General features: G+C 51.9%; 6 protein-coding genes across 6 annotated transcripts; 4 read left to right on the top strand and 2 right to left on the bottom strand.

Moving 5' to 3' along the window:
* Positions 1-472: 472 nt before the first annotated feature.
* JN550_005280 (uncharacterized protein) lies at positions 473-2,870 on the top strand (the record flags this gene model as incomplete). The annotated part of the gene is made up of 6 exons (XM_049316890.1): positions 473-621; positions 676-755; positions 821-1,372; positions 1,444-1,734; positions 1,789-2,069; positions 2,136-2,870. The coding sequence occupies 6 exons, from the start codon at positions 473-475 to the stop codon at positions 2,868-2,870; spliced, it is 2,088 nt and encodes a 695-aa protein (XP_049172696.1).
* A 733-nt stretch (positions 2,871-3,603) lies between these two features.
* On the top strand, positions 3,604-6,132 carry JN550_005279 (uncharacterized protein; the record flags this gene model as incomplete). The annotated part of the gene is made up of 1 exon (XM_049316889.1): positions 3,604-6,132. One exon carries the CDS (start codon positions 3,604-3,606, stop codon positions 6,130-6,132), a length of 2,529 nt encoding a protein of 842 aa, XP_049172695.1.
* Positions 6,133-7,354: 1,222 nt separating this feature from the next.
* JN550_005278 (uncharacterized protein) lies at positions 7,355-7,715 on the bottom strand (the record flags this gene model as incomplete). The annotated part of the gene is made up of 2 exons (XM_049316888.1): positions 7,355-7,577; positions 7,672-7,715. The coding sequence occupies 2 exons, from the start codon at positions 7,713-7,715 to the stop codon at positions 7,355-7,357; spliced, it is 267 nt and encodes an 88-aa protein (XP_049172694.1).
* Positions 7,716-14,170: 6,455 nt separating this feature from the next.
* On the top strand, positions 14,171-15,193 carry JN550_005277 (uncharacterized protein; the record flags this gene model as incomplete). Its single annotated transcript, XM_049316887.1, has 3 exons — positions 14,171-14,297; positions 14,366-14,513; positions 14,569-15,193. 3 exons carry the CDS (start codon positions 14,171-14,173, stop codon positions 15,191-15,193), a joined length of 900 nt encoding a protein of 299 aa, XP_049172693.1.
* A 485-nt stretch (positions 15,194-15,678) lies between these two features.
* Positions 15,679-17,670, top strand: JN550_005276 (uncharacterized protein; the record flags this gene model as incomplete). Its single annotated transcript, XM_049316886.1, has 4 exons — positions 15,679-15,972; positions 16,033-16,150; positions 16,215-16,660; positions 17,212-17,670. The coding sequence occupies 4 exons, from the start codon at positions 15,679-15,681 to the stop codon at positions 17,668-17,670; spliced, it is 1,317 nt and encodes a 438-aa protein (XP_049172692.1).
* A 684-nt stretch (positions 17,671-18,354) lies between these two features.
* On the bottom strand, positions 18,355-19,236 carry JN550_005275 (uncharacterized protein; the record flags this gene model as incomplete). The annotated part of the gene is made up of 1 exon (XM_049316885.1): positions 18,355-19,236. One exon carries the CDS (start codon positions 19,234-19,236, stop codon positions 18,355-18,357), a length of 882 nt encoding a protein of 293 aa, XP_049172691.1.
* Between the last annotated feature and the right edge of the window lie 3,774 nt (positions 19,237-23,010).

Below are 23,010 nucleotides of genomic sequence, written 5' to 3'. Positions count from 1 at the left end.
CCACAGCCGTGCCACGATCTGTTGCAGAGACCAGGTACCGTCATCCGACCCCACTTTCTGGAGACACCCTGGAGGACCCTTCTCCAATTCTCCTCATTTAGTCATGCTTTCTCATGCTTAGAGAGTTACGGACAAGAAAATTACCCCACATGCGCTAAACGCTATGCTTAAATGCATGTGAGCTTTACGAGGGGCCGAGTCAGTCGGGAAATCGAGTACTTCCTCAGTATCGTGACTGTTCGCTTTGTTCTCGCGTGCCGATCAGGACTCCCGCGTTATCGCAGTCGGTGTATCGCTGTTGAAGAAGCATCCTGCCGTACTAGAGGTTTCACTCACTACGTAGAAGATTTTACCAGACGGGAGCCTCGTTGGCTATCAACATCCGTGTACTTGATCTTGCCCACCTCATTCGTTGCCCTCTGGGTTTCCTAAGCCAAGACCGAAGCACGCTTCTCTAACTCGGTACTTCAATATGGCCCAGTCTGACTCCCAAGTCGATGTGCTGATCGTGGGCGCCGGGCCGGCCGGCCTGATGCTTGCGCTTTGGCTATCGAGGCTCGGTATCAACACGCGCATAGTCGACAAGAGGACCGACAAGGTCTTTTCTGGCCAGGCCGATGGGTACGGTTTAGCTCATATCGCCCCCAATATTTACTACGGCTGACAGACTGCCAGTTTCCAAGTCCGGACCCTCGAGATACTTGACAGTTTTGGCATAGGCGAACGGGTCTGGAAGGAGGCAAACCACATGATTGGTACTATATACCCTCAACTTCTTTTCGTCATTAACGATGTACACAAAAGGCTTATACTTGGCTAGAGGTTTCATTCTGGAATCCGGATGAGAATGGCGTCATCCGGCGCAATAATACTGCACCAGACAATATCAGCGGCCTGTCACGCTTCACGGAATCTGTGCTGCACCAAGGCCGTATGGAGTCATTCTTTCTCGACGCCATTGCGGCCTCCCATCCCCATCCTTCGGGATCTTCTGCAGTCAAAGTGGAACGCATGGTCCTGCCGACTTCTTTGTCCATAGACGAGGCTGCCGCGGACGACGATGACGCCTATCCCGTAACGGTAACGCTACGCCACCTCACCGAGGAGGAGGCCACCCCGACCCAGCGGCTCAGTAACCTGAGTGACGGTCTATTCAGGAGCAACTTGGCCGGCGACGATGTAGGCGATATGCTGGAGCGGAGCAAGGCACGCGAGGGCGTCCACGAGGAGACGGTGAAAGCCAAGTTTGTCGTCGGCTGCGATGGTGCGCACAGCTGGACCCGCAAGGCATTAGGACCCGACTTCGAGATGCAGGGCGAGATGACCGATTATATTTGGGGTGTGTTGGACATCGTCCCCATCACCGATTTTCGTAAGTCCTGACGTAGTTTGAATGTACCGTGCCGTGTGGAGCGGGCTTGCTGACTTGTACGCAACTTGCAGCTGATGTGCGCAACCGGTCCATGATCCACAGCGCTTCCAATGGTAGCTTGATGATCATTCCCAGAGAGAACAAGCTCGTCCGGCTCTACATTCAGCTTACCGAGGTGTCGGTGGATGGCGGCCGGATCGACCGCAGCAAGATCACGCCAGAAATCATCTTCAACGCCGCCCGGAAGATCATCAGCCCCTATAAACTGGACTACCACTACTGCGACTGGTGGACTGCGTATCAGATTGGACAGCGAGTGGGCAACCATTTCAGCAAAGTAGACCGGGTTTTCTTGGCTGGAGGTATGTAACGCAACGCGTCCTCAGTCAGCCTACTACTAACTGTCAGTGGCACAGATGCCGTGCATACCCATAGCCCCAAGGCTGGCCAGGGTATGAATGTGAGTATGCAGGACGCCTATAACCTGGGGTGGAAGCTCGGGCTGGTCTGCAAGAAGGTCATGCAGCGCAGCATTCTGTCCACATACGAGCTTGAGAGGAAGCAGATCGCCGATGAGCTCATTGCCTTCGACCACAAGTTTTCGCGGCTGTTCTCGGGCCGCCCTGCCAAGGACATCCTGGACGAGACGGGCGTCTCGATGGAGGAGTTCAGCAAGGCTTTTGAAATGAGCCACATGGTAAAAAGCTACCCTTGTCGAGTCTGACAACGGCCCTGATCGCTAATACGCGTGTGCTTGAAACAGTTTACCAGCGGCATCGGGGTGGACTACAGTCCCAGTGCCCTCGTTTCTAAGCCCCGCGAAGCACACCAGCTCTTGAACGAGGACAAGGCTGCAGATCTCAAATCTGACCAGGACAAGCCGTCGAATGGCGTCGACAGCATCCTGGACCTGGCTAAGAACTGCAAACCCGGCATGCGCTTCCCGTCGTTCCAGGTTGTCGCCCAGGCCGGCGCCCGCCCGTGGCAGCTGCACCACAAGATGCCGTCTGACGGACGCTTCCGGATCGTCGTGTTCGCGGGCGATATCTTATCGGCGCCGCGGCGAGACCTAGTCAATGCGCTTGGTGCCTGGCTGGCAGAGCACGTGCTGGCCCGCGCGCCGAAGATGGACCTCTCGCCGGGGGCCGATCCGCACGCCGGCACGATGCGCTTCAAGACGGACGCGGCGCCGAGCGCGGTCGACGTTCTTCTGCTGCACAACTCAAAGCGGCTCGAGGTTGAGATCCTCCGTGATCTGCACGAGACGTACCACCCCTTCGACTCCAAGCTGGGCTGGGACTACGACAAGGTCTTCGTCGACGAGGAGAGCTATCACAACGGCCACGGCGAGGCGTTCAAGGGCTACGGCGTCGATCCCGGAAAGGGGGCCGTGGTCGTGGTCCGGCCGGATGGCTATGTGGGCTTGGTTTCCAGCCTGAAGGAGGACGGGTGGAAGGCCGTGGAGACATGGTTTGAGAGAGTTCTGAAAATGAGCTGAGGACCTTCTTTGCCAGGCCTATACAAGTGTACATAGACTTGGAGCATATAAGAATACATATCACAACAACACTCAACTGTACGATCTACTTTACTTCAGAGTTGCGAATGGCGTTACTCGGAAGCGCCCATATTCCAGACGATAATACGATTTGATCCATTTTTGGCCTAAAGGTCTCTTCTGAGTCATCTGAAATGTCATCGGGGAAGCATTGGGTCTATGGAGCTGCATCTCAGTACAGACAGCTGGGCTCGAGGATAGTTGCACTTTGGTGGGTGCTCTCGTACAACATCCTAATTAACTTCGCCTTTCTTACACGAGTTCATGTCATTGGTAACGGCTTTCGACATTAACATCACCTAACTATATTTGAAACTGATATAGATCAACATCACATGGTATCATCCCGGTCTTTCATACAATGTTGATGATGCTAATACTACCCCGCAATTTCAGCACCAGGGGGAGGGGATCGTTCTGCCCCTTGCCATTTACAGCAATCTCCAAGCAAGGTAGGTCTTGACAGGCATCGTGAACAACCCCATAGATCCCCTGTCAGCCCGCTGTCGTGCATATATAAGTTTAGCCTAAAGTCAAATATATCTCCATGAATGAGCGCATCGTAAGAGTTTCTGCGCCTTGGCAGCAATTGCTGCCTTTAAAAGTTCGACGCACTTAGGTGCACTTGATACCATGGCTATCAAAGACAGACCTAGCAGTTCGACACGACAAGATGCTAACACTGCTGGTTTTCGCCTTTCTTGGGCTGGCTTTTGCCGAGAACGGGATTGATGGCTGGCTGCGCTATGCAAGTTTGCCTCGAGATGTCGCAGCTGGGGCTAGAATCCCAGGGGCCATTATTGCGCTCAACGACTCAGTGGTAAGCCCGATCTTCACGGCCGGGCGAGAGCTTCAGAAGGGCATCGCAGGTATTACGGGCGTTCAGCTCAAGGTCAGTTCGACTACGACCGGAAACACGTCAAGCATAACTGTTGGTACCCTCGACTCGGTGGCATCAGCCGCTGGCCAGGTCGCCAATCTGCCTGAGCTTACCGGAGATGGCTTCTACCTCGATACCACAGGCTCCGGGGTCCGGATCATCGGTCATACCGAACGCGGAGCTCTGTATGGGGCTTTCGAATACTTGTCCATGCTTGCGCAGGGAAATTTCTCTGAGGTGTCCTATGCCAGCAACCCTAGTGCCCCAATTCGGTGGGCAAACCAGTGGGACAATCTAGACGGTAGCATAGAGAGAGGCTATGCGGGACCCTCGATCTTCTTCAAGAACGGCGCAGTCGTGAGTGATCTCACTCGTGTCTCGCAGTATGCACGGCTTTTGGCGTCGGTTGGTATCAACGGCCTCGTGGTGAACAACGTGAACGCAGCTCTGGCCGCAAATATCCCATTACTCAACTCGGCAAACATTGCCGGGCTCGGCAGGATAGCGGATGCCATGAGACCATGGGGCGTTCGGCTTGCGCTCTCACTCAACTTCGACGCGCCTCGGAACAACGGGGGGCTAGCCACTTCGGACCCCTTCGATTCTGCAGTCATCAAGTTCTGGGACGACAAGACGGCGGAGCTCTATCGAAGCATTCCGGATCTTGCTGGTTTCCTGGTAAAGGCCAATTCGGAAGATCAACCTGGGCCGTTGACCTATAATCGCACGTTAGCCGACGGGGCAAACTTGTTCGCCAAGGCATTGAAGGCCCATGGTGATGGTCTCGTGATGTTCCGTGCCTTTGTGTACGACCATCATCTCACTGAGGACAACTGGAAGAATGACCGAGCCAATGCTGCTGTAGATTTCTTCAAGCACCTTGATGGCCAGTTCGACGACAACGTGGTCATCCAGATCAAATATGGACCTATCGATTTCCAGGTCCGCGAGCCGCCGTCGCCACTGTTTGCCAACCTGCTGCAGAGTAATGTGGCTATAGAGTTGCAAGTCACTCAAGAGTACCTAGGACAGCAGAATCATCTGGTCTACCTGCCACCATTATGGAAGACGATACTGGATTATGACTTGAAGGTCGAAGGGCAGTCTTCAGTGATTGGGCGTGATATCTTGACTGGCCATCGTTTCAACCGGTCAACAAACGGGTATGCCTCTGTAATCAATGTTGGGACTAACACCACGTGGCTTGGCCATCACCTTGCCATGTCCAACTTCTATGCATACGGTCGCCTCGCTTGGGACCCCTTGCGCGATGAGACTCAGATTGTAGAAGAATGGGCACACCTGACTTTCGGCTCGGATAGAAAAGTCATAGATACGATCACCGACATGTCCCTAGAGTCCTGGCCGGCATATGAGAACTACACTGGCAACCTGGGCATCCAGACTCTGACTGACATTACGGGCCCCCATTACGGACCGAACCCGGCTTCGCAAGACGGCAATGGCTGGGGACAGTGGACGCGAGCTGATGCGACCACTATTGGCATGGATAGAACAGTGTGGAACGGCACTGGGTTCTCGGGGCAATATCCGCCTGAGATAGCAGCGAAGTACGAAAAGATCGAGACGACGCCGGATGACCTCTTGCTGTGGTTCCACCACGTGCCTTACACCCAGCGACTTAAATCGGGCAAGACCGTGATCCAACACTTCTATGACGCTCATTACGCAGGTGCTGAGACGGTGCAGAGTTTTCCGGAGAGGTGGGCGTCGTTGAAGGGACTCATTGATGATGAGCGTTTCAACGAGGTTGCCTTCCGTCTGGAGTATCAGACCGGCCACGCCATCGTCTGGCGAGATGCGATCAATGAGTTCTACAGGAACATGTCATCGATACCCGATGACCAAGGGCGCGTTGGCAACCACACGTGGCGTATCGAGGCTGAGAAGATGACGTTGAGTGGCTACCAGGCCGTCTCGGTGACACCGTTTGAGACTGCATCGGGTCGGAAGGCCATCACGACATCGTCGAACCAAACAACCGGTACCGCAACTGCCACCTTGGACTTCCCCTCGGGTGTGTATAACATTGGGGTTAATTACTATGACGTGATGGGCGGTCGTGCCAAGTATGAAATCCTCCTCAACGGGCAGACTCTGGGAAAATGGGAGGGTAATCTCGAGGATAAGCTTGGCAACACATTCTCGTCTCAATTGAATGGACATTCAGCGGCCCGAGTCTATTTCAAGGGCGTGAATGTTGAGAAAGGCGCCGTGCTTACGATCAGGGGAACTCCGGACGGCGGGGAACCTGCCCCCTTAGATTATGTATCTATACTTCCGATTGGACGTGTTGACTAGAAACAAGGAATCACTCTAGCAAGGCACGATGAGAGTGCAAAATATAGCACAACATACTGGACGCAATTGTTACAGTTGAATGACACCTGATGAGACCGGCCAATTAATCTTCTAAGCCTCCTCAGAAACAGCAGGAAACCGTATCAGAGATTGGTCTCCTTTGCCACGTGGCTTTGGGTTCATCCTTGTCCATTAAATATGAGAACCAATCGAAGTATCATACACGACTTGGAGTCGGAAACGAACCTGGAGACTAGCAGCTTGCATGGGCTGGGAAAATTGGAGGCAATCTCGGCCGGCAACTCGGGTATCGGAAACCACGGGTGGGGGTTTACCGTCAACTCCTGATTGGTTCAACGGTTAACAACAGATCTATCCGCGTCGTAGAACACGAAACACCTCAGCCTCCCCACATCTTATTCCTATCAACAACACTCATCTCATTCAGCTTCTAAAGTATGTCACAGGGCCATAATTCCGGGACTGAATTTTCACAAGGACATTCTGATCCTGATATTGTCCGTGCCTCTTCTTCTGGTAAGGTGCCATGGGTGTGTCTGGATCCGATAGACTCCTACTTCGGACACGTCGCGTGCGTAAGAGTCATCGCACAGTGCCACCAATGTTCATGGAACGAGCTCTTGAGTTGCTCTGAGGAAGACGGCGCGGCAAGAAACCTGCGCCTATCTCAATGGTGAGCCAGCGGCGTTCATATAACACAACTCTGGATCCCATTGACCTTTGGCGTGTCCCACCACGGAGAGAACGTCTGTGAACACAAGGAGCCGCTGTTCGTTCTTGTTCATACTTCAAGGCATGGATCAGTTCACACGTGTCAACGGCTCGCGTCAAACAGTTGGCACTGATAGACTTTGAGATACTGAGAGTTCCAATATATAAGAAAGGTATGTTGTCTTGAACTCAATTGCACTAGCCATCGAGTCCCACGGGGTATATCCATCGAATGCAATCCAAATATTTTCCCAGATGCGCCGACCGTACCAAATTCCCAACAACCACAACGGAGCAATCACCGGGTTCAAACCAAAATGGTACTGCTCGTACGCCCTCCTCCGACCCGGACACTCGTGAGGCTGCTCATCGCGAGTTAGCATGTGGGAAGACCATAGCACGCATGAACCGAAGGACCTAAGAACAGGCCGACTCACCCTGACATCAACTGCCGAGTCGCACGCCAGGCCGTACGCTCCTACAGCTCGATTTATGGAGGCCCAGCATTGGTGCTGTGACCTGCCTCCTGCCCGCCGAACTGACGATCGACTTGCCGAAGGACACTCTCACGACGCTGTTCACGATCCTGCCCACTTGCGGCGTTGCCACCGATCCCAAGCTCGACGGCCGATGTTTCACGATCGAGGAATAGCAAGCCGGTTCTCAAGTGGGACAGCGAAGGGTCCTCGGCCCTGCCCGCGAGCTCAAGCGAACTGTTGCTAGGTCAGCGCCTCGTGGAGTAGAACAGCGGGCCGTGGAGGAGAGGCCTAGAGCTCTTGTGCGATATTGAATGAGACATTTGCGTACCACGTGGACCCTTGTACCGCAACGGTCGACTGGGCGGGGCTCATGCTGGCTGTGGCGTGACTATACAGCGACGACAGAGTGCACAATCAGAGCTTGGTTGGGTTGGGGAAGCGGTGCGGGAGGCGACGATCTCGATTCAGCTGTGACCCGATCGCGATCATGTAGCAACAGACAATAGGGCGATGGGGATATATAAGAGGTGAGCCAGGCCCAGCAGGTTCTGAGCAAGAAACCGTGGTGCCCGACGGGACTTGTCACGCAGGTCAAGAGAGTTGTTCGAGCGCGCGAGCACGGGGCCGAACGTGTATATACAACGAACACGGTCACTCGGGCAGTCGGAGAGCTAAGCACACGAGGACATGAACAAGAGAATGGATGTGGGAGCGAGCTGTCTATATGGCGACGGCAAGACGAGACTAAGGGTTACTCGGTGAGTGCTGGGTAGCTAGCGGGTGACGCAGTCTTGGGGGCAAAGGACAGGAACCCGGCGCCACGCCAGCACAGAGGGAGGTAGGAGGTAGGAGGTAGGAGGTAGGTAGCTGGTCCGGCATGGTAACAACCAAGCTGTCCACTGCCGGCAACCCAAGGGTCCTGGGGACGTCTGGGGGTGGGGGGCGGCTGGACATGCGTCTGGACGTGCGTCTGCTGGGGGAAGGCCTTGCTCTTCAGCGGCTCCCCATGGTCTGCGCAATACGAAGCCGAGCAATCGAGCCGTGAGCTGCGCCGCCCACTGGCTGCTATGCATCGGCCGAGTCGATCGTCCCTTGGGGAAGTTCGTCCCATGCAGGACATTGCAGCCGGATACATAAGTACCATGGATCATAGATCACAGATCAATAATCCGCCCATGCACTGTGCAGCAGCGGCGGCGCTTCGTCATCAGTGCCCTTCCATTATGCCCCGCGCCGCAGTGGCCGAAGACTCGACTGCGGGACGGAGAATTGGCGAAACAAACAGGACAAGGGCCCAGTGCTTGACAAGGCGGGCATGCAGGGGTCTTCTGCTGCTTGGCACCCCCGTGGACCAGACATATAGCACCGTTGAATTGGCTGGCCCTGGGCCACGAGCCAGTGCTATCCAGACTCGGGAATATGATTCGCGTCTGGACCAACAGGAGGGCGGCCCTGGTACCTTGGCTGGATGCCTAGGTGGAGCTGGGTGTGGATTGCAACTCCTACTACCCATGACTAGTAGCTTATGGGCCTCCCCGCAATCCATCCATCTTTCGCCTTTTTACCTTTTACCTCACCTACATACTATGTATGTACCCACAGTAGGTACCCGGGTATCTAGGTAGCTGCTGGAGGTACCTGTAGGGCTGCATACTTTAGCTCAACCCGCCACGGCCAGGACCTAGCGTGGGAGGTGATCTGCCTATGAAGAATCGTTGCAATACAAATCCTACTTCGTGCCAAAGGCCATGCGTCATTCAGAAACAAGCCGCGGGCGGCATCGTGATTTGAATATCTACGGAGGGACGGGCTATCTCCCTAGACAAAGGTACCAAGCGGCCGACTGAGGGCACAGGGTCTGTAGCACCAGCTGGGACAGGGCATGTTCCATTTAGGAGATTGCACTCGATCCAATGAGAATTTCCAGGCATGATGCAGAAGCCCGCTTTCCCTCACCTCAGTCTCTCCTCCCACTTCCTCTGGCGGCCGGAAAACTTCCGAACTCCGTTGGCGAGGCGGACTAGCAGCAGATGGGTACAGTTAATCATGTACTTGGGAAAGCCCGTGGGGCAGTCTTGAGAGGCAGAACCCAGGTTTCTTGGCATTTTGTTCTTGAGCTACGGCAACGCGCGCATCCAGCAATGATGGTCCATTGAAAGTACCTGGGTAGTGAAGTGGGGACAGGACGTCCCCGACTCCAGCGAATCGTGCGAAGGAACCTGTCATATCGCCTTTCAGCAGCTCGCAACGAATTACTGGCACCTTCAGACGACGAGTCCTCGGACAGCAGAACCTTTCTGCAGCCGCATAATCCTTGCTGTTCATCGCCGTCGCCCAGGTACCAAAAGTATGATACCTCGCTCGCCAGTGCTAGATCTTAACTACACAGCTACATATGCATGAATGTGGTGTGAGGAGCACTACCTGCGTCACGTCATGTCCGCGCCCGCAAGCGGCTGGCAGATTCTGGCAGCATACCGCCAGATGAAGCACTTACCCAGAGTTTGCACCACGGGGACACTATTTGCGGGAGCCGCCTTCGCAGCTGGTTGTTCCCATGGGAGCCACAGCTGAGCGCACGCATGGGGCGCAAGCTAATCGCGCACTTCTCCCGAGTGCCGAACCACCGAATTCCAATGAACAAACTCCTTAGACTTCCGACTTCCTTCAAAAGGATGGATTTCGGGTTCTGTTGCGGGTGCCTTGCCACCACCTCAGGGAGCGTGGATGCGAAATAGGACAGACACTCCAACCTACTTGCAAGCGAGAACCCAAGGCCGATTTCTCGGTGCACTGATCGCACCAGGAAGGCAGGCAGGCAAGGGTGCAGTACTCGTAGCTGTGGCATCAATAACTGCCCTCGCGACAGGCGAAGGACTGGTCATTACGCAGCGAACTGACCCTGGTAGCAAGTCCAGCTTGTGTGGACGATTTTGCGCGGGCGCTAGTAAAGTCTGGAGTGGTGGGGCTATCCTATATCCTAGCCCACGATCTTACCGGTGTATCGCTGTCTGCTACCCGGGCAAGCGGGCACTAGATTCCTAGGCTAGAGTGCAGCCAAGGCTCTTAATCCTCGCACTAGTACTAGCAGTTCACCTAGGTAGCTTCGCCAAGGTACAAGTAGTGTCGTGCGTGGTGTGTACTTGCCTTAGGTGGGGCTGGTACAGTCGCCGCATTGGAACTGCAGTGCTTAAGTGCGTCCGTTGAGAAGCTCGCACCATCAGTCCACCATTGGGGATTATTTTATTCTTGCCGAATTATAATGGCGCTGGTATAGGTGGTACCTCCTACCCCCTGGTGGGGTTTGCTCAAATATTCGTCGACGGGCGAGCCTGACCCAGCCACTCGCACTGCACTGGCTGGAGAGGCATCTGAACCAGGGGAGACCTCATCGGGGCTTTCAACTCTGTCCGTCAACACCAATGCTTGCGTGATTGAAGAGGCGCTACAGATCACGGAGGTGGCCGCAACAGACGTGTTCTTCTTTGCCTAACAGTCATGAGGACCAGGGACAGGGACGGAAGAAAAAGGCTTCGCCGTACCATTGCGGGTGACATGCATTCAGCGCAATGCCCGGGAACGCCTAGTGCGCAATGCGGCGTCCAGCAGGCTTGTTCGCCACCCGTCACTATTATTCTGACACGCTAGGTAGCTATCATGGTCTCCAGTCAGGCCAGTGTCAAAAGCGGATGCTCTGCGCCGCGCCGAGTGGCGAGTCACGGTCCCCGGATCTGCCAGTGGCACCGTGAGGCTGCATCTGCAAGGGGCTAGGAGATTTTGATCTGGCGGGGTTCGCCCTCACCCAGTCGGCACTCGATACAGATCATAAACCAATTCGATCTAGGTAGCAAGTCGATGTGGAGAGCTCGCTACGTTGCTCCACTCTGGTGTAGTTATTCGCATTTGGCAAGCCTGGAAGTTCCACCTATATTAAGAGCTTGGCTCGATCCAAAATGTTACAATCAACTTGGCTTGAGTGGCCGGAGAGCTGATGGGCAGACCCACGTCCCCTTTCTCAGGCATATATCCGAATTCTATTCAAGCTCTCAGTAAGCTATAAGTCGCGTTGCTGTCCAGCCCTCTAGCTGGTGTTAAGGCTTCATGATCTGTGGTCCGTACCTTTGTCGTCTCCAAGACAGAACACAATGACGACTTGATCGTAAAAGACTGCTCCAGTCCATGCGGAGATCAATGCAACCATCCTTGCCTTAAAATGACATGCACCAATCGTTCAGGGCCTTTGCATGTCGGCGGGAGCCGGGATCATCTAGCTTTCATAGTTACAGTACTCTTCAGTGTTGAAACGAATGTAACTGAACTTATCAATCGCTTGTATACAAAGCGGGCGCCGGCGATAAGATAGGGATACACCAGTTAGTCGGAGCTTGCTTTGGGCCAAGATAGGCAACACCGCTTCTCTTGGACGGGAGCTACACCAGCGAAGCAATTTCGTACAGCTGGAAGAAGTACCTATGTATGAAGATTCCCACCAGTTGGGCTTTCAGGCTTGCGTAGTTGCCACCGGTGGTCTTCAGCATGTGATGAAACTCAGCCCCTATCGAGAGCCTGCATTGCGGAGAAAAGTGAGGCTATCTTTGTGGTCACTGAGGTTGGCGCACAAAGTCAAATCACGCTCTCTCAATCAAGGATTGAAGAGCGGCCGGCCAAATGTAGACACTCCGGCTTCTATGTCACAGGTGGGGTGTCTAGACCTCAGCCGGCCAAGAGTAGCAGTCCAGCACGTGTTGGAGAACGCTTAGCAGTTAGCTACCCCGAGAAACCGTCAGTCTTATTGTATGGACGATCTACGTGAAAAGCTTATGTTTCAACCACATGAAGGGCCTGATTATGCCACGTAACATGTCCTCATCTTCGACGGGTCCTCACTCTGTATGACTTAGGATTTTCCTTCGATGACGGAAATCTTGCATCGTGTAATACCTACTTGCCGCGACTCAAAGTGGTTGAAAGCCGAGCTCCTCCGGCATCACACCGGCCTGCCTCAATCAATTTCAAACACGGCGCGCGCCCACCATTGCGACCTTGAATGGCGGAAACCCGGCTTCACAAGGCTCGATATACTTTGAGGCAAAGCCCACGTCAAAACGGTGCACTTTTCCAACACCGGGCTAGGTTAGATGCCGTAGCAGAAACAGACGCTGAAATGTCTCAGCTGCCCTAGGATGCCACACGCCTGATTCTAGGCGAGCATGTAAGAATGCATTACGGACGGGCGATCGCAGATTTAGCGCAACAATTTTTGCGTTGTCAGATTCGTTTCGTGTCCACTGTCGTTGAGACTAGATTTAGTGCCCTTTAGCGCCCCGCAAGTCAAGATTTAGCACAAACTTCTAGTCCTACCGACGCCTAGGCGCGCTAAAATAGATCCCTTGAGCGGTCCACGGCTCCATGGCCAGCTCGACAGGGATCATACCACCTGTCCCAACTCAATATGACTATTTCCGAGCTTTCGGATTAGAACTGGCCGAGAAAGCCTTCTCGCTGCAGAGCATGCCTAGACCTACTAGGCCCCAAGGCCCCTACGTACGACGAGTCTCCCGTGGGTGCCTTGTGTCTTGTGTGACACCGTGGGAGCCCGATTCCCCCTTCGACGTGACGGCCGAGGCGTTTCTTCGCAATGGCACAGACTACACCTTTTCCGGCCATGTCCCTTCCCCGGCTGGTTCATCTGAACAGCACAGTACAAGACCCCCAAGTCTACATCCATACCCACCTGTCTCTCCTTGGCGTCTTAGTGTGGGACACAGCGATGAACGGCAGCTGCAGCTCCAGGGAATGCTAGTGAATGACCTGGTTTCTTGGGCACCCTGGCACGCTCTGGCTAGCAGTACATCGTTGCGTCCATACGATCTGCACAGGCTGCATATGCCACGTTATTGGCCCCTTAGAGTCCACGGTCACCAAAAACATGGATGAGACGGATGACAAATACGGGCCACCACAAAGCCTTTACATCAGGTCAAGATTTGAGCCTCAATATTAGTAATGCGTGGACTGAACGTCGCAGCGCAAAACCTATCGGAGGTTTTCATGTGACGTCTCCTTGGCAAATCCAAATAGCAGGGGCTACGCAACAGCAATCGAGGTCTTGAGTGAAGTACGAGAGTGTAAGTTTTTCAAGAGTTCCTTTGATGGGCCAATGACGCCCAACATTGCTTGACTATTTTATGACCCAGTCGTGTTTGGAATCATTTGCTCCGCCCAGATGATTACTTAGACGAACACCGGTTGACCTAGTGTCAGACAGTAATAAGAAAGAATTCTTGGCCTTGTTGCTGCAAGACCCAACTGGACTCAAGGCATCCGGTATTGAACATGACCCGTACTCGAGGCTTTCAACGCTTGGTGCTACTCAGGCGCCTTGACTAAATCGAATAGACGTCATCTGGGCCACTTTCTCAAACACATGAGGATTTTCCAATTGCGAACCAGACATGAAAGGTGCATGCCGAGTTGGGTGGCATACCTTCATTCAAGCACTCACGAAAATAAGGTTGATGTCGATGCCAAGAGCTGAACGTTGTGGCGTTTTTAGTGGCATGCGAATCGCTGCGATGCCATACCGAGCCTGATGTGTTGCTCGAACTCCCGAAGCAATAATACGGTGGAACTAAATGCCGACTTGGCTAGTGATTTCCTCTGTCCTTCTTGATCAAAAACCGCTCAAACTTAGGTCAGTGTTCTGCAACTTAAGTTGCGTATCATATTACGTCCTGTGGCCTAGTCGCCGCCACGGCTGGCATACAATGTCTCACATGTTCCGCATACTAAGCACTTTTTCAATATGCTGTATCATATTCATTCAAATGTGCTCTCATGCGGCCGCTCTCCCTAGCGATCCCCTCATCACTCCTCCTCCGACCTTAGAACTGCATTGGCGACAAGAGGGTGTCGGACCAAACTTCATAGGGTACACATCGTGGAGTGGAAACTGTGCGTGCGCTGCTTTGAATCAAACGCAAGTCTCGCGTCTTTGGCTAACAGCAGTTTGCGTCCCATAGATTACCCTCAATCCTGTGTATCCGGGTCTACTCTGTCCCGCTCGAGCTCATGGGCAGCTTGCAGACCGACTACAGCTTCAACGTTCATCATCGCAACGGACTGTGAAAGCAGCTCGATACTTCTGGCACCCAACACCCAATTCCCATGGTCAGTGCTGACTCCTCTACTCTTAGTACTCTTTGGAGTAGCTGACACTTAGCAGTGGATCAAATCTATGTTACACCATCTACGTCTACAGCGATCTCAATACTGGCAGCGCACCAGCGACCGTCTACGCATGCGACACTGTCTCCCGAAAAGTAACTCTATACGAAGAGACGACAGGTGGTGCAGAGTCGTCTTCGTCAACCCAGGCGACCGCATCGTCGACCGCATCGTCGACCACAAGCAACCCCATCCCGAGCGCAACCGCGAGGAGTACTAGCATATCAAGCACCACGACTAGTAGTAGCAGCGTGATCCCTACTGATTCAGTTACCGACCCTAGCCCTACCTCCTCTCGAAATCTTGCCTGGATAGCAGGGCCAGTCGTGGGTGGTATCGCTGGCGCCATCATTATAGGCCTAGGTATATGGATCGTGATCCTCCTTCGAAGAAGACAGCAGTCTACGCAAGACCACACCTATGCGCAGGACTTTTCTGGAGCGCCACCGATGACCCAATATATGACATATCAGTCGCCAGGACCATCGCCCATTTGGACAGGCCCGCAGCACGTAAGCCAGCAAATGGTGCCGACACAAGATGCATCTCGTGAATTATATGCCAATTACCTACCAAATGAGTTACACGGTGAACACAAAACTGGAGTTAGAGTGGACCGTTAGCGCTGGAAAAGCGATAGTCAAACCTTCTCCAAAGTATCAGCTCTGAAGGTGGACGGCGGTGCCGCCCACTCTGTAAAGACCGGATCAACAATTGTTTATATGGTAATAATAATACTATGACCGCGGATAGCATATCTTCCATAGACACTGGGAAGGTTTGTGGAAGTGTACCAACCAATGGCATATGATCCTATATCTCCGCGACGGAACTAGACTCCGTGGGCACGCGTCAAAATGCAACAGATCCAAATGAATACACCAACTGCCTTGCCATTCAAACAAGGTTTCGGGCCGATCCATCTATGAGTCAAAGTCAGACCCTCTTTGCAATCAAGGATGGCGGCGGTTATATCGCTTAATCGTTTCCTTTACGTTACACCGGAACAGAACCCCGCCCTGACACATGACCCAAGAAGCACGTTACACGTTGTTTCTTGATGTTTCTAAAAACATGTCCAGAAGCTATCTCATTAGGTAGAATCGCGATGGCACAGAACAGTCCTTTACTACGGGTCTCTCAATCTTCATCACCATCAGTCCTCGTCGGATCAACCTCTGATTCGTCGTCAGCAGATCACAGCGCGAGCACGCTGTTGCAACCTGCACCCAGCCATCACTACGCCGTTGAGGGGTTCTTCGAGCCTGATCGCACGTTCCCCGAGGAACTAGATCGAATTCCCTCTGGAAGCTCAGTCCTCGACGCTGAATCTGTCGTGGGAGATTTTGGGAGGACATATCATCAGTTCAAGCAGGGCCGTTATCTCCTGCCGAACGACGGCGTGAGATTTCTTTCTGCCTGCCCATATTCTTCTTACACACCATTTTGACCAAACTCCTAGGCCGAGCAAGATCGTCTAGACTTCCAGCATGCCGGAATGACCGTACTTTTGGGAGGAGAGCATTACCTTGCCCCAGTATCAAATCCGAAGCACGCCATTGATATTGGGACTGTAACAGGTAATGACTCAGCTGTGCCACTGGTGACTGAAAGATCGATGGGCTAAGAAATACTACCCACTAGGTATCTGGGCCATCGACTTCGCTGAGAAGCACCCAGAGTGTCAAGTCGTAGGCAGCGATCTGAGCGCGATCCAGCCGCCGAATGCACCGTCGAACTGTGCCTTTGTGAAGGACGATGCCGAGGAAGAGTGGCTGTTCCCCTGGAAATTCGACTTTGTCCACCTGCGGTTCGTGTTCACGTGCTTCAATGACCACCGGCGCATGATGCGAGAAGCTTTCAAGTCGATGAATTCGGGGGCCTGGATTGAGTACCAAGATTTCCCCGTGACCCAGATCGGTAGCATGGACGGCCAGATGGAAGGTTCAGCGCTTCAAAGGTGGGCTTTTTCGGTGATGACGGGAATGAAGACAGTCATGGGCCGCGACATAGACGTGGTCTCCAATTATGCCATGTGGCTACAGGAGATTGGTTTCGTTGACGTGCAAGAGAAAAAGCTGATCTGGCCGGTAAGTCCTTGGGCCAAAGGTGATCGCAGACTGAAGTTGGCTGGAGCCTATATGCAGAAGAACTTGCTTGATGGCGGTTTGTTGGCCCCTTGGAAGGCTCTGAGACTCACGCTTTCTGAACGAGAAGCGCACAGCCTTATTGATGAGGCTAAAAGAGAGATCTGCAATAAGGCCAATCGACAATACATGGTTGTATATGTGGTTTATGGTAGAAAGCCATAAGCAAATATAGCAAGCTCCATTGCACTGAGACTTCTATCCTTGCCCCTCGTTATCCCTGGGGCCGTCAAGAAGTTCAGAAAGATTCCTCAAGTACAGCTTTCTAAAAGGTTGCATCGAGAAATTTGGCAGGGTCAGCTTAGTTGTCCGCATGAGTCACACCGTCAAGTGACCCACTTGCAGCATTTAACACGCAATTGGTTGGTCCTCACGAGGTCAAAGTGCAAACAGTTCTCGTACATAACATGGACGAATTCTTTCAATCTATGATGCACCTAGATCACAAGATCAAGGCACATTTCCAGTATTCAATCCAATTGACTTGGTGCCAGCTATTCGCGACGCAAGAAATGGCGTGTTCCGGTTCCCCGGCAGTTGAGAGTCAATGCCCTTTACCATTTGAATTTCGACAGCTGTTGCAAGAACGCTCACGGTTCAAAGAACGCTCCTACATGACATCCAGGAATGAGCACATTCCTCTCCTGCGAGACTCGGCTGTGGACCCCTACGCCATACTCCTCGGCGATTCTATGATTGAGCGTATGCAGACCACAGGCCAGAGCGCAAGCCTTGACATCTGGCCATCTGAGACGTTGCTGAGTGACATCTCGCTCCAAAGTCTTCAACAGTCTAGTACAACGGAGCTCCGACAGTACAACGGAGCTCCGACGACTCCCCAGGGTATTCAACGCTGGAGTGGGGGGAGACAAGTTCGAAAACATATTGTACCGCCTCCAGGGCGATCCAGAACGGCAACTTCCCGGGCTGGTGGATCTGCTTGCGCCATATAAAATTCGACTCTGGATCATCCATGCTGGAACGAATAATCTGCACCCGAAGCGCGGGCTTTCCGATGCCAGTATAGGGTCGCTATGCCTACTACTGCAAACAGTCTCTCACATGGCAGGGCTCAGATCAAGAGTACTGCTCACTGGGTTGTTCCATCGAACGGATATCGAGGAGCGCTTGGTAAACGAGGCCAACGCCAAATTATAGAAACTGGCAAGGGCAATGAGTACCACTATGACGGATACGAGCGTTGTCTTCATCAAAGCGCCTCAAACCGTAATGAGAAATGTCCATCTGGTGGATCATGTTCATTTGGACGGTGAAGGATATCGGCTATGGGTCGAAACACTGTTCTCACAAGTCATAGACAATTTAGAGCAAGTCCAAGTCTCAGTATGTGAATCGAAAGAATGATCTCAACTACCCAAGCCCATCGGGACCTTGAAATTGCCGTGATTGATCCGGAGCACCATCAACAGTATTCTATAGCGCGTGGATGTTGTCATGGCGAGAGCAAGCTCGATTCATCGCACTTAACCACGGAGGTCGCTTCTTTGCTACGCTATCAGTGCTACCTTATCAAAAGTTTCCAAGCCCAATAATCGAAACTGCAGGGTTTTGCGTCGGACAGTAAGAAGATACATAGGCTCTTGTTAACAGGAAGGACCTGATAGCTAAGCTAGACTCTATAGTTCCTTTGCCTCCTCCACCTGAATTACCTTCCTAAGTCCCAAATCATACTTGTCACCCGGTCGTAAGAAATAGAACCGGCTCTCCGGTGGCGGCAGATTCTTGAGTTCACTTTGTTCTTCTCGCGACCAGAACCCGCCGTCGTAGATCAATACATACGTCCCCGCATATACTTCTGCTTCATTCTTGTGAACGACAAGCGCAGTATTTTCATCTACGGCCACTCCCAGCAGCCCAGGGTACGCTTGCAGAATGTCAAACATATCGAAATGTCGATTCCGCACAAGAACGTGTTGATCGATTGCCGCATTCTTGAGGTAGCCGAACCCGACCGTATGGTCTCCTACCATGACTTGATTATTTGCTGTGTCGCCGCGGGCAAGGAAAGAGCCTTGGATGCTCGCGCCAGCAGACGAGCCAGATACGACACCCCCTCGGTCTAGGACAGCTTGGAAAGCATGCTCGGTCTTGGTCCCAGCGTATGCATCAACCAGACGCCATTGGCGGCCGCCGTCGAAGAAGACTCCCTTCGCTTCCCGGATCGGCGCTACAAATTCCTCAGTGTCCGCGATGGCTGGATCGTAGGTGTGAACGACTGTGACATTCTTTGCGCCATTTCGGCGAAAGGAGGCAACACTGGACAAGGAATCGTTGTATGTCGGTTCACCGCCCGCCGTCGGTATAACCACAAGCGGCGCCTCAGGCCCACCAGCTAGCGCAATGATCTTTTGCCAGATCGTGTCGGATTGGAGATTTCCACCGACTATAACCAGATGGCCGTTCTCAGGACCAATGTATGTCTCGCTTATTTTACTCGACAGTGCCATACTGCCAGTCGCCAAGGCCACAGTCAAGATAGGGAATCTTTGAAACTTCATAGTAATGGTTGGACGACTCACACTGCCAACTTGATAATTGTCCAGGATGAGGGATATACTATGTTCGTCATGCACAATTGTAGCTCGTATCGCGTCATAGTGGGGTAGAAAAGTCCCGCTTTAAGCCAAGACCAGACGCGGTAATAAAAGCCAGCGCAGGAGCCGAATGGTACCTGCGGGCTTCATTATGCAGCAGGATATCAAACGACCGAACATAAGATTGATTTCAGAATGAAACTTGATAGATATTCTACCACAGGTCGACACTTAGGCAGATATATCGAAGGCAGCAAGTGTTTCAAGTCGCTAATGAGTAATGGCGTTAACGAAGTTGGATCAGTATGCAAGGTTTACCTTGAGTAAAGGGGTGGACTTTGTTTTCCTATGAGAGAGGATTTGACTTCGGGAAGAGTTTTCATTTAGGCTCTTGTTTGATGAATCACGCGGTGTATGCAACTGTCATCTCTGGTATGATGACAGCCAGGGCAATGTTAGGAGGAAAGGATTGATATTCGAATGGTGCGGCGCGACGTTCCACGCCGGTACATCGAACGGGAACTGCAACAGTTAGTCATAACCGCGAGTATAGAAGAGGGTTGTAAAATTATACGCGAGTTGCTGAAACGGAGTAGTATAAACCCAGGTAAAGGTTCATATGCATGTATCCAAGTTCTTAATACTACTCTTTTTTTCTTCCCATTACAGTAATCATTCGATTTCAAATGCCGCGATTTTGGTAGTTGACTCACTGTGTTAATACTTCATGACTTCAGAACTGCGGTTTATTTGCCTAATTACTTTGGTAAAATGGCGTATTGGCACTGCTGCCGTTCGGGTGGCAAATACATGTCGCCCACCTAGTTATTGGTTCACAACCCAATATGTCCATCACATGTGCATATGTCAGATATCAGTATCCAGAGTTTGCCGAGATGAGAGCCTTCGCGTCTCTAAGAATGGATCAGGCCCGCATCCGTAAAGCCAACAGAATCTTGTTAACGGCTAGTTGCCTTTATGTAGACTTCTTTAATTTAGATACAATGTAATGTACAGTGTATAATGAGCGAGGCCATTCCTTTGCAAGTCAGACGAGGAGCTTGAGCAGACCATTTCGCACACTTGGAGACCCCACCAGGTCGTCTTCCTCGATGTCGCGAAGATGCGAGGTAATCAGTAGCGCAAAGCGGTTTATGACAAGAACAAGTTCCACGCCGGTCAGGGAGAAAATCATGGACTGCGTTGTTTCTGTATCGATACCTGCTGCATTGACAAACCGACAGTATCGGCCTTCAGACTGCGATCAATAGCATGTTCCAATGGTATCGCGATATGACATGATGCCACGTCTAACCTACCTGACGTTTCCATTGCTACGAAACCCTATCCTTAGAGGACCACAAGATTCTGTGATGCTGCATTCCTGCGGGAAGATGGTTCACTCGAGGGTGGACGCTGTAGGCAGTGCGGCCCCGGGTGAGCCGCAAAGCCCAACAAGATAAGTCTGCCCTGGGTGAATCACCGCCGATTATGCAAAGCAAATGGCGACACTCTTCGAGGCCAGGTTCAACACGGTTTACCCAGATGAGCGCTCATACAGCATAGTGCCAAATATCGTAACTAGCGGTTAGTTTCCTTATTATTCAAGGTTATTCCTCCTGCATGCCGAAACGATAGTTCGTCCGCGGGTAAAAAGCATAATCACTAGAAGCTGTCGGGTCCCTAGCAATGCGCGTCGCATGCATTATTGAATGTGGTCATAGGGCGCTGGTCAATCTACAGCCGTGTCCGACAACAAGAGATGAAAACTCCCAATGAACCATGTTACTACAGGCACTATCTGCCCTAAACGTTACGATCCAGCCACTCTCTCACAAATCTGTTATGGGCCGTAAGGTTGCAAGGTCTCTCTGTAATCTGTGTCCATAAATATCATATCCGCTTGCAGATGCGCTCTGTCCGTCGAACTAGCCGCTACCGCTGAGATGGTGTACGAGGACTGCTGGGATGAAGTCCTAGATTGCTCTTATTCCAAAGAGTGGAGGAGTGTTCCCTGCGAGACAAACCCATCATTCGATCGTATTGGAACCTTATAATATCAAACTGTAAATTATCAACAAATTCGAGTAGACCTCAGGAGCACTACACATTGAACTGGGCACTCAGCGCATAGTGGGGTGAAAATGAGAATAACTCCGACAACGATTTAGACCACGAGTAATCAATATTATATTTAAGAATGATAGAAATATTTATCGGTAGCTAATGTTGACTTTCGGAGGACCAATTTCGAGATGTGTCCATCCTCCCATGCGGGCGCTATGTTCTTCGTGAGAACCGTTAGAATCCGCTAAACTTTGGAAACCCCCCTCCCCCCAATTCCTCATGTCCTACTCGTATGTACACCCATATTATTAATTGGAATCAAACTTCCGGCAACATGCTGCTCATGGAGCTCCGCGATTGGGTCATATCCGATACCGGGTGTAGTGAGCATGTCGATCTGATAGGATCTGCAGCTGTAGCATCACATACCACCGACGTTCATATTCGGAACTTCATGCATGCGCATCCCCGAGCGCTGTCAGCAATCGTGCATCTCGCAAGTGCTGTAAGAATTTCGTCAGTACATACGGATCTACCCTTGGCAGGGATTATTCTCAGTGTCTTGCCAATATGGAGCACGAGCCATATGCCTATACAGACACAAATGCGAGCTATGTAAATATCGAAGTTATCTATTAAGAGGCGGTTTGACAACATTCCATGATATATCAACTAGTCGAAAAGTAGAAGGTAGCAGGGACCTTGGAGGGCAAGCCTTTGGTCAGATGCCAGCTCTACATCGTATTCGGTAAAATGGTACGATCGACCAGTTCATACGAACGTTGCAGCTGAGGAGGGTTTGACCAATGCTAGAAGATAGGTAATCCGCTACCAGATGTCCAACTAAGTCCTCCAGACGTCTATATGGACGAGATTAAGGATCATGCTGTGTAAGATTACCCTCACGTCTGATCCTCTTCAGGTTGCTATATCCTGAGTTTAACCCTTTCGCCATCCATGCATTATCGCTTTTGACTATTTTCTATAGAATGGGAAAGAAGCCGTATTCAAAACAGCAACCCGGTCCCAATTTTTGATGATGTGGTTGAACAACTGGCCCAAATACTTGCCAATCGAAGAGAATCCTTCCCCAAGACGTCAATCCATACAATGGACCAGAATATTGATTCCACTAGCATTTCTGGGGGTCAGCATCTTAAGTTTTGAGCTGGGTCGGTTTTCAATGACCAAACCAGGAGCAGACATTGACAATGTATTGCACTGTAAGTCTGCTGCGATGGACTCGCAAATGAGAGGGAATTTACATATAAAAATAAATAAGTCAAAACGCATCCAGATGTCTTCGTTTATAATTCGACTTTTACCGGAAATTCTGAGCAAACGGCCGCAGCTTGGAGAGAGCTGTTCCCAGAGCAAAGGGGCTTCTTCTCGCATCCTACCATTGCACCGCATCGCTCAACGTTCTCGGCTTTCCATCTTTTGCACTGCCTAGTAAGTCTCTTATTTACCGTCTACATTACTTGATCCTTCCTTTCTAAATCGTGTTTATTACTAGGACGGCATCAGAGCGTCGTACTGGAATGTATTCGCCGCCGCGACAACAGGCGAGAAGCTCGATGAAAGCGACTTACCTGAGCAGATAGCGCCGCCTCACATACGCCACTGCATCGACTTGCTGCGTCACAGCATCATTTGCAATCCCGATCTCAC

Source organism: Neoarthrinium moseri (assembly GCF_022829205.1).
Source record: "Neoarthrinium moseri strain CBS 164.80 chromosome Unknown scaffold16_Wmoseri_CBS_16480, whole genome shotgun sequence".
Lineage (NCBI taxonomy): Eukaryota > Fungi > Ascomycota > Sordariomycetes > Amphisphaeriales > Apiosporaceae > Neoarthrinium > Neoarthrinium moseri.
Note: the sequence above shows the minus strand (reverse complement) of the source record. Positions and strands in the feature narration are given on the sequence as shown.